The 12001-nt window shown below is 47.8% G+C and overlaps 1 protein-coding gene across 1 annotated transcript in view; it reads right to left on the bottom strand.

The window, feature by feature from the left end:
- Positions 1-11321, bottom strand: part of LOC120023624 (fibrillin-2-like) — a 35888-nt gene extending 24567 nt beyond the window's left edge. Inside the window, exons 1-2 of the mRNA XM_038967671.1 lie at positions 11306-11321; positions 10991-11050 (exon numbers count right to left, since the gene is read on the bottom strand). Coding sequence (XP_038823599.1) covers positions 10991-11050; positions 11306-11321 — 76 coding nt within the window. The remainder of the gene's footprint in view (positions 1-10990; positions 11051-11305) is intronic.
- Between the last annotated feature and the right edge of the window lie 680 nt (positions 11322-12001).

Raw genomic sequence — 12001 nt, forward strand, 5'->3', positions numbered from 1 at the left:
CTACTCAGTGTATTTATAAAACACAGGGAAATCACATTTTTGACTGCAATTGGCCTTTCAGTTAAGTTAACATAATATTTTAATATACATTATCTACTATGATATGTTATGCTATAAGTTAGCATATTATGTTATGTGTTACTGTATTTAAGGTACATTCAGGTAGTTATGTTATGGATGTAGTACTATGTTCAGGTAGTTATGTTATGGATGTAGTACTATGTTCAGGTTATGTTCTGTTATTCATTGCTGTCAGAATATCACTGTTTCCAGGAAACAAATCAGTAACAGGACTGACACTAGATGTCTATTTGGAGAGTCCCTGAATGAGTCAGAGCTGGGTTCAAATACTACTCGATATATATTGCAAACAGTTAATATGGGCTTTATTGAATTTGCCTAACGTAATTGATTGTAATTGAACCAATAGAATATTGTCTACAGTACAAACATACAGTACTTCAGACAGGCTAGAAATGAAAGGATCTGAAATGTTTAAATAGTATTTGAACCCAGGTCTGATATGAGTACAGATTTCTCTACTTCTTCATCTTGACTGAGTGAGCATAGCCTTGCTATTGAGAAAGACCGCCGAAAGCAGACCTGGCTCTCAAGAGAAGACAGGATATGTGCACACTGCCCACAAAATGAGGTGGAAACTGAGCTGCACTTCCTAACCTCCTGCCAAATGTATGACCATATTAGAGACACATATTTCCCTCAGATTACACAGACCCACAAAGAATTTGAAATCAAATCCAATTTTCTTAAACTCCCATATATTCCGCAGTGTGCAATCACAGCAGCTGTAAAGGGGTGCGTAACTGGTGGCAGTGAACTCAGATGCAGGAGAGCAGAACTCGGTAATAGCCGGAGCAGTTTAAATTCAAAACCAACGGCATCAGAATAAACCACATGGGTACAAAACCCGACGTGCCCAGTAACCATGTGCACAAGCACATTATAACAAACAATACCATACAAAGACATGGAGGGACAGAGGGTTAAATACACAACACTTAATGAGGGAAATGGAACCAGGTGTGTAGGAAAAACAGACAAAACAAATGGAAAATAAAAGTGGATCGACGATGGCCAGAAGACCGTGACACGCTGGAAACACTGCCCGAACAAGGATGACAGCAGCAGATTTGTGACCTGTTGCCAAAAGAAAATGCAACCAGTGAATAACAAACACCATTGTAAATACAACCTATATAGATTTTATTTATTTTCCCTTTTGTACTTTAACTATTTTGCCATCATTACAACACAGTGTTATTACATAATATGACAGAGGGAGAGGGGGAAGAGAGAGATCAAGCAGGGAGGGGTGGGAGAGGGGCAGAGAGAGCTACTGACAAAAACATGAGATAAATAACAGAGAAGGAGTTCAAGGAATACCTACACTCTTAGAAGAAATGCTTCCAAAGGGTTCTTTGACTGTCCCCATAAAGTGTTTTTACATTTTGTTCAATATAGAACTCTTTGTGTTTCATGTAGAACCCTGTGGAAAGGGTTCTACATGGAACCCAAAAGAGTTCTTCCTGGAACCAAAAAGGATTCTTCAAATGGTTATCCTATGGGGACAGTCGAAGACCCCTTTTGTTTCTAGATAGCACCTTTTTTTTTCTAAGTGTCATTTGACAACTGAATTTATTCAACAGAAATGTGTCTTCCGTGTTTAACTCACCCTATGAATCAGAGAGGTTTCAGGGAGCTGCCTTAATCTACATCCACGTCTCAGGGAGGGAAAAGAGAGGGCGGCGCAGAGAGTAAGAGAGGGAGAGGTCAAGAAAGATGGAAAAAGGAGAGAAAGACAGACAGACAGACAGACAGACAGCAGAACAGACAGACAGACAGACAGACAGACAGACAGACAGACAGACAGACAGACAGACAGACAGACAGACAGACAGACAGACAGACAGACAGACAGACAGACAGACAGACAGACAGACAGACAGACAGACAGACAGACAGACAGACAGACAGACCAACATTTAGAATGAGAGAAAGAAAGAGAGAGAGAGAAGAAGGAGGGAGAGGGATGAACTCTGACAGTGTCTGTTGATGAAGGGAGGTAGTCTATATAACTTCATAAAGACCCTCACTCTCTGTGTGCGTGTGTGTGTGTGTGTGTGTGTGCGTGTATGTTGAAATGAAAAGCTGAAATGTCTTGAGTCAATAAGTACTCAACCCTTTTGTTATGTCAAGCCTAAATACGTTCAGTAGTAAAAATGTGCTTAACAAGTTACATAATAATTTGCATGGACTCCTGTATATACATTATCATAAATGATGTGGCCGAGACACTTCTCTTCTTAAAAGTCCAAAATCTTGACAACGTTACTAGTGACATGCAAAACATAATGAAACAAATACCAAAAGATAGTTTTTGGGTGATACTCCCCTTTATGTTTAGTAACCAAGCTATAATATCTCTGTCTTCTCTACTATACTTCAGTTTAGTAACCTAGTTATAATATCCATGTCTTCTCTCCTATACTTCAGTTTAGTAACCTAGCTATAAAATCTCTGTCTTCTCTCCTATACTTCAGTTTAGTAACCTAGCTATAATATCCATGTCTTCTCTCCTGTACTTCAGTTTAGTAACCTAGCTATAATATCTCTGTCTTCTCTCCTATACTTCAGTTTAGTAACCTAGTTATAATATCTCTGTCTTCTCTCCTATACTTCAGTTTAGTAACCTAGCTATAATATCCATGTCTTCTCTCCTATACTTCAGGTTAGTAAGCTTGCTATAATATCCATGTCTTCTCTCCTATACTGCAGGTTAGTAACCTAGCTATAATATCTCTGTCTTCTCTACTATACTTCAGTTTAGTAACCTAGCTAAAGTTGCAATGTGGAAAATAAGTATATTACTAGTGATTATACCCATCGGTCTATAGTACACGAGCCTATGGAACAGAGTGCCATTTGGGAACAAATTGTAAAAAATAATAAAAATAATTGTATCCCAACTTGGTCCAAAGTGTTGACAGGGATGGGAATGAAGCTAGCCCGAGGCTAGTACTTTTAGACCGGGCTAGTAGGAAACTGGTTGAATAACTGGTTGAATCTCTCTCTCTCTCTCTCTCTCTCTCTCTCTCTCTCTCTCTCTCTCTCTCTCTCTCTCTCTCTCTCTCTCTCTCTCTCTCTCTCTCTCTCACTCTCCCTCTCTGTCTCTCTGTCTCTCTCTCTCTGCCTTTCCCTCTCCTCTCTCTCTCCTCACAGGTCTTCATTTCAGTCTACTGGGGAACCTAGAGGCCATAGATTGCGGCCTGGGCTTCATATTCAAAACAAGAAAACAATGTGTTGATACAGATGAGTGTAAAGAGTGGGACAGCACCCCACCCTGTGGAAGTAATACCACGTGTTACAACACACAGGGGAGCTTCTACTGTCAGTGTCAACCTGGGTTCAAATCCACAACAACTGTCAACTTTACTGCTCTCACTGGACAGTGTACTGGTGAGTATTTGAGTGTGTGTGTGTGTGTGTGTGTGTGTGTGTGTGTGTGTGTGTGTGTGTGTGTGTGTGTGTGTGTGTGTGTGTGTGTGTGTGTGTGTGTGTGTGTGTGTGTGTGTCTGTGTTACATGCCGAGGGAACGTACATTTACATGTTCAGAGACCTCTAATCTGTGCGAGTTTAAAGAGAATGTTAATAATCATCAACTTTGTGTGGGGGGGAGGGGGGTGGTGGATAATGATATTATTCTATATGTACGTGGGGAGGGGGTGGATAATGATATTATTCTATTGTAGGTGGGGGGGTGTAGGGGTGATAATGATATTATTCTATGTGTAGTGTGGGAGGGGGGATAATGATATTATCTATATGTAGGTGGGGAGGGGGGGGGGGATAATGATATTATTCTATATGTAGGTGGGGAGGGGGGTGGATAATGATATTATTCTATATGTAGGTGGGGAGGGGGGTGATAATGATATTATTCTATGGTAGGTGGGGAGGGGGGTGATAATGATATTATTCTATATGTAGGTGGGAGGGGGTGGATAATAATATTATTCTATATGTAGGTGGGGAGGGGGGGATAATGATATTATTCTATATGTGGTGGCAGGGGGGGATAATGATATTATTCTATATGTAGGTGGGGAGGGGGGTGATAATGATATTATTCTATATGTAGGTGGGGAGGGGGGGATAATGATGTTATTCTATATGTAGGTGGAGGGGGGGATAATGATATTATTCTATATGTAGTGGGGAGGGGGGTGATAATGATATTATTCTATGTGTAGGTGGGGAGGGGGGTGGATAATGATATTATTCTATGTGTAGGTGGGGAGGGGGGTGATAATGATATTATTCATATGTGGTGGGGAGGGGGTGATATGATATTATTCTATATGTAGGTGGGAGGGGGGTGATAATGATATTATTCTATATGTAGGTGGGGAGGGGGGTGGATAATGATATTATTCTATGTGTAGGTGGGGAGGGGGGTGATATGATATATTCTATGTGTAGGTGGGGAGGGGGGTGAATAATGATATTATTCTATGTGTAGGTGGGGGGGGGTGGATAATGTTTATTCTAGTGTAGTGGGGGAGGGGGTGATAATGATATTATTCTATGTGTAGGTGGGGAGGGGGTTGATAATTATATTATTCTATGTGTAGGTGGGAGGGGGGTGATAATGATATTATTCTATGTGTAGGTGGGGAGGGGGATGGATAATGATATTATTCTATGTGTAGGTGGGGAGGGGGGGATAATGATATTATTCTATGTGTAGGTGGGGAGGGGGAGTGATAATGATATTATTCTATGTGTTGGTGGGGAGGGGGAGTGATAATGATATTATTCTATGTGTAGTGGGGAGGGGAGTGATAATGATATTATTCTATGTGTTGGTGGGGAGGGGGGTGGATAATTATATATTCTATGTGTAGGTGGGAGGGGGGAGGGGGGTGATATGATATTATTCTATGTGTAGGTGGGGAGGGGATGGATAATGATATTATCTATTTGTAGGTGGGGAGGGGGGATAATGATATTATTCTATGTGTAGGTGGGGAGGGGGAGTGATAATGATATTATTCATGTGTTGGTGGGGAGGGTGATAATGATATTATTCTATGTGTAGGTGGGGAGGGGGATGTGATAATGATATTATTCTATGTGTTGGTGGGGAGGGGGTGGGTAATTATATTATTCTATGTGTAGGTGGGGAGGGGGGTGGATATGATAGTATTCTATATGTAGGTGGGGCGGGGGAGTGATAATGATATATTCTATGTGTTGGTGGGGAGGGGGGTGATAATGATATTATTCTATGTGTAGGTGGAGGGGGAGTGATAATGATATTATTCTATGTGTTGGTGGGGAGGGGGGTGGGTAATTATATTATTCTATGGTAGGTGGGGAGGGGGGTGGATAATGATAGTATTCTATATGTAGGTGGGGCGGGGAGTGATAATGATATTATTCTATGTGTTGGTGGGGAGGGGTGGATAATGATAGTATTCTATGTGGTAGGTGGGGAGTTGGGTGATAATGATATTATTCTATGTGTAGGTGGGGAGGGGAGTGTAATGATATTATTCTATGTGTTGGTGGGGAGGGGGAGTGATATGATATTATCTATGTGTAGGTGGGGAGGGGGAGTGATAATGATATTATTCTATGTGTTGGTGGGGAGGGGGGTGGATAATTATATTATTCTATGTGTAGGTGGGGAGGGGGGAGGGGGGGATAATGATATTATTCTATTGTGTAGGTGGGGAGGGGGATGGATAATGATATTATTCTATGTGTAGGTGGGAGGGGGGGGATAATGATATTATTCTATGTGTAGTGGGGAGGGGAGTGATAATGATATTATTCTATGTGTTGTGGGGAGGGGGGTGATAATGATATTATTCTATGTGTAGGTGGGGAGGGGGAGTGATAATGAATATTCTATGTGTTTGTGGGGAGGGGGGTGGATAATGATAGTATTCTATATGTAGGTGGGGCGGGGGAGTGATAATGATATTATTCTATGTGTTGGTGGGAGGGGGGTGGATAATGATAGTATTCTATGTGTAGGTGGGGAGTTGGTGTTATGATATTATTCTATGTGTAGATGGGGAGGGGTGATAATGATGTATCTATGTGTAGGTGGGGAGGGGAGGGGGGTGATAATGATAGTATTCTATGTGTAGGTGGGAAGGGGGGTGATAATGATGTATTCTATGTGTAGGTGGGGAGGGGGTGATAATGATATTATTCTATGTGTAGGTGGCAGGGGGGTGATAATGATATTATTCTATGTGTAGGTGGGCAGGGGGGTGTTAATGTATTATTCTATGTGTAGGTGGGGAGGGGGGTGATAATGATAGTATTCTATGTGTAGGTGGGGAGTTGGGTGTTAATGATATTATTCTATGTGTAGATGGGGAGGGGGTGATAATGATATTATTCTATTTGTAGGTGGGGAGGGGGTGGATAATGATAGTTTCTATGTGTAGGTGGGGAGGGGTGGATAATGATATTTTCTATGTGTAGGTGGAGAGGGGGTGTAATTATGTATTCTATGTGTGGGTGGAGGGGGTGGATATGATATTATTCTATGTGTAGTTGGGAGGGGGGATAATGATATTATTCTATTGTAGGTGGGAGGGGGAGGGGGTGATAATGATATTATTCTATTGTAGGTGGGGAGGGGGGAGGGGGGTGGATAATGATATTATTCTATGTGTAGGTGGGGGAGGGGGATAATGATATATTCTATGTGTAGGTGGAGGGGGAGGGGTGATAATGATATTATTCTATGTGTAGGTGGGAGGGGGTGATAATGTATAATTCTATGTGTAGGTGGATAATGATATTATTCTATGTGTAGTGGGGAGGGGGGAGGTAGTGATAATGATATTATTCTATGTTTGGTGGGGGGGGTGGATAATGATATTATTCTATGTGTAGGTGGATAGGGGGGTGATAATGATAATATTCTATGTGTAGGTGGGGAGGGGGGTGATAATGATATTATTCTATGTGTAGGTGGGAGGGGGGTGGATATGATATTATTCTATGTGTAGGTGGGGAGGGGGGTGATAATGATAGTATTCTATGTGTAGGTGGGGAAGGGGGTGATAATGATAGTATTCTATGTGTAGGTGGGGAGGGGGGTGATAATGATAGTATTCTATGTGTAGGTGGGGAGGGGGGTGGATAATGATATTATTCTGTGTAAATTGTGTCAATGTGATTATATGTATTCATGTAGAAGAAACATCAACAGCCGTGTGTGAGGCTAGGGTCTCAGTTTAGCTGTGTGATTCCCCAACCTCTCATCTAGTACCCCCAGACAGTCCTCTGCTTTGATGTATTCTACAACAAGCACAGCTGATTCAAATGGTCACCTGATCATCAAGCCTTTCATTCCTTAATTCAGCTACGTTTGTTCTGGAAGACATTGAATATGTGGACTGTCTTAAGGTACTGGAGGAGATATTCGGAGAGGTTAGGGAGTCACTGGAGGAGAGGTTAGGAGAGGTTAGGGAATCACTGGAGGAGTGGTTAGGGAATCACTGGAGGAGAGGTTAGGGAATCACTGGAGGAGAGGTTAGGGAGTCACTGGAGGAGAGGTTAGGGAATCACTGGAGGCGAGGTTAGGGAGTCACTGGAGGAGAGGTTGGGAGTCACTGGAGGAGAGGTTAGGGAGTCACGGGAGAGAGGTTGGGATCACTGGAGGAGAGGTTAGGGAGTCACTGGAGGAGAGGATTAGGATTCCTGGAGAGAGTTTAGAATAACTGGAGGAGAGGTTAGGGAGTCACTGGAGGAGAGGTTAGGGAGACACTGGAGGAGAGGTTAGGGAGTCACTGGAGGAGAGATTAGGGAGTCACTGGAGGAGAGGTTAGGGAATCACTGGAGGACAGGTTAGGGAATCACTGGAGGAGAGGTTAGGGAATCACTGGAGGAGAGGTTAGGGAGTCACTGGAGGAGAGGTTAGGGAATCACTAGAGGAGAGGTGTAGACATCAATGGTTGCTTCGACTGTCCCTGTACTTTTGGATTCGGCGAAAGAGGAAATGGGGATTGTAACGATGAGTCCAGAGTGTGTATCTGTGTGGGGAGGTGTCTGTGTGGGGAGGTGTGTGTGGGGATGTCTGTTGGGGAGTGTGTGTGTGGATGTGTGTGGGGCGGTGTGTGTGGGGATGTGTGTGTGGTGGGTGTCTGTGTGTGTGGGGAGGGTGTGTGTGGGGAGGTGTGTGTGGGAGATGTGTTGTGGAGGGTGTGTGTGGGAATGTGTGTGCGGGGAGGTGTGTGTGGGGAATGTGTGGGGAGGTTGTGTGTGGGGAGTGTGTTTTGTGAATGTGTGTGTGGGAGGTGTGTGTGGGGATGTGTGTGGGGAGGTGTGTGTGGGTGTCTGTTTGGGGAGGTGTGTGGGAGGTGTGTGGGGAGGTGTGTGGGGAGGTGTGTGGGGGAGCTGTGTGGGAGTGGTGTGTGGGCATGTGTGTGGGGAGGTGTGTGGTGGGGATGTGTGTGGGGAGGTGTGTGTGGGGAGGTGTGTGTGGGGAGGTGTGTGTGGGGAGGTGTTTGGGGAGGTGTGTGTGGGCCGGGTGTGTGTGGGGAGGTGATTGTGGGGAGGTGTGGTGTGGGATGTCTGTGTGGGGAGTGGTGTTGGGGAGTGTGTGTGGGAGGTGTGTGTGGGGAGATTTGTGGGGAGGTGTGTGTGGGCCGGTGTGTGTGTGGAGGTGTGTGTGGGGAGGTATGTGGGGAGGTGTGTGTGGAGGTGTGTGTGGGGAGGTATGTGGGGAGGGTCCTCCTTCTGTCCTACCACACAGCAGACCCATCACCCCACACCCCTACAGCCTGCTCTGTCCTCCTTCTGTCCTACCACACAGCAGACCCATCACCCCACACAACCCTACAGCCTGCTCTGTCCTCCTTCTGTCCTACCACACAGCAGACCCATCACCCCACACAACCCTACAGCCTGCTCTGTCCTCCTTCTGTCCTACCACACAGCAGACCCATCACCCACACAACCCTACAGCCTGCTCCGTCCTCCTTCTGTCCTACCACACAGCAGACCCATCACCCCACACAACCCTACAGCCTGCTCTGTCCTCCTTCTGTCCTACCACACAGCAGACCCATCACCCACACACAACCCTACAGCCTGCTCCGTCCTCCTTCTGTCCTACCACACAAGCAGACCCATCACCCCACACACAACCCTACAGCCTGCTCTTCCTCCTTCTGTCCTACCACACAGCAGACCCCATCACCCCACACAACCCTACAGCCTGCTCCGTCATCCTTCTGTCCTACCACACAGCAGACCCATCACCCCACACAACCCTACAGCCTGCTCTGTCCTCCTTCGTCTACCACACAGCAGAGACCCATCACCCACAACAACCCTACAGCCTGCTCTGTCCTCCTTCTGTCCTACCACACCAGCAGACACATCACCCCACACAACCCTACGAGCCTGCTCTGTCCTCCTTCTGTCCTACCACACAGCAGACCCATCACCCACACAACCCTACAGCCTGCTCTGTCCTCCTTCTGTCCTACCACACAGCAGACCCATTCACACCAAACAACCCTACAGCCTGCTCTGTTCCTCCTGTCCTACCACACAGCAGACCCATCACCCCACACAACCCTACAGCCTGCTCTGTCCTCCTTCTGTCCTACCACACAGCAGACCCATCACCCCACACAACACTACAGCCTGCTCTGTCCTCCTTCTGTCCTAACCACACAGCAGACCCATCACCCCACACAACCCTACGCCTGCTGCCGTCCTCCTTCCTTCCTACCACACAGCAGACCCATCACCCCACACAGACCCTACAGCCTGCTCTGTCCTCCTTCTGATCCTACCACACAGCAGACTCCAGCACCCCACACAACCCTACAGCCTGCTCTGGTCCTCCTTCTGGCCTACACACAGCGACCCATCACCCACACAACCCTACAGTCCTGCTCCGTCCTCCTTCTGTCCTACCGACACAGCAGACCCATCACCCCACAAACCCTACAGCCTGCTCTGTCCTCCTCTACCAACACAGCAGACCCATCACCCCACACACACCCTACAGCCTGCTCTGTCCTCTAACCACACAGCGAACCCATCACCCCACACAACCCACAGCCTGCTCTGTCTCCTTCTGTACCTACACACAGCAGACCCATCACCCCACACAACCCTACAGCCTGCTTGTCCTCCTTCTGTCCTACCCACACAGCAGACCCATCACCCCACACAACCCTACAGCCTGCTCTGTCCTCCTTCGTCCTACCACACAGCAGACACCATCACCCCCACAACCCTACAGCCTGCTCTGTCCTCCTTCTGTCCTACCACACCAGCAGACCCATCACCCCACACACCCTACAGCCTGCTCTGTCCTCTTCGTCCTACCACACAGCAGACCCATCACACCCACACAACCCTACAGCCTGCTCTGTCCTCCTTCTGTCCTACCACACAGCAGACCCATCACCCCACACAACCCTACAGCCTGCTCCGTCCTCCTTCTACCACACAGCAGACCCATCACCCCACACAACCCTACAGCCTGCTCTCCTCCTCTACCACCAGCAGACCCATCACCCCACACAACCCTACAGCCTGCTCTGTCCTCCTTCTGTCCTACCACACAGCAGACCCATCACCCCACACAACCCTACAGCCTGCTCCGTCCTCCTTCTGTACCACACAGCAGACCCATCACCCCACCAACCCTACAGCCTGCTCGTCCTCCTTCTACCACACAGCAGACCCATCACCCCACACAACCCTACAGCCTGCTCTGTCCTCCTTCTGTCCTACCACACAGCAGACCCATCACCCCACACAACCCTACAGCCTGCTCTGTCCTCCTTCTGTCCTACCACACAGCAGACCCATCACCCCACACAACCCTACAGCCTGCTCTGTCCTCCTTCCTACCACACAGCAGACCCATCACCCCACACAACCCTACAGCCTGCTCTGTCCTCGCTTCTGTCCTTACCACACAGCAGACCCATCACCCCCACACAACCCGACAGCCTCTGCTGGTCCTCCTTCTGTCCTACCACACAGCAGACCCATCACCCCACACCAGAACCCTACAAAAGCCTGCTCTGTCCTCCTTCCTACCACCAGCAGACCCATCACCCCACACACCCGACAGCCTGCTCTGTTCCCTCCTTCCTGTCCTACCACACAGCAGACCAATCACCCCACACCAACCTACAGCCTGCTCTGTCCGCCTTCTGTCCTCACACAGCAGACCATCACCCCAACACAACCCTACAGCCTGCTCCTGTCCTGCCTTCTGTCCTACCACACAGCAGACCCATCACCCCAACACAACCCTAAGCCTGCTCTGGTCCTCCTTCTGTCCTACCACACAGCAGACCCATCACCCACACAACCCTACAGCCTGCTCTGTCCTCCTTCTGTCCTACCACACAGCAGACCCATCACCCACACCAACCCTACAGCCTGCTCTGTCCTCCTTCTCTACCACACAGCAGACCCATCACCCACACAACCCTACAGCCTGCTCTGTCCTCCTTCTGTCCTACCACACAGCAGACCCATCACCCCACAGCAACCCTACAGCCTGCTCTGTCCTCCTTCTGTCCTACCACACAGCAGACCCATCACCCCACACAACCCTACAGCCTGCTCTGTCCTCCTTCTGTCCTACCACACAGCAGACCCATCACCCCACACAACCCTACAGCCTGCTCTGTCCTCCTTCTGTCCTACCACACAGCAGACCCATCACCCCACACAACCCTACAGCCTGCTCTGTCCTCCTTCTGTCCTACCACACAGCAGACCCATCACCCCACACAACCCTACAGCCTGCTCTGTCCTCCTTCTGTCCTACCACACAGCAGACCCATCACCCCACACAACCCTACAGCCTGCTCTGTCCTCCTTCTGTCCTACCACACAGCAGACCCATCACCCCACACAACCCTACAGCCTGCTCCGTCCTCCTTCTGTCCTACCACACAGCAGACCCATC

The sequence above is a fragment of the Salvelinus namaycush genome, chromosome 2 (assembly GCF_016432855.1).
Source record: "Salvelinus namaycush isolate Seneca chromosome 2, SaNama_1.0, whole genome shotgun sequence".
In the NCBI taxonomy this organism is placed as follows: Eukaryota; Metazoa; Chordata; class Actinopteri; order Salmoniformes; family Salmonidae; genus Salvelinus; species Salvelinus namaycush.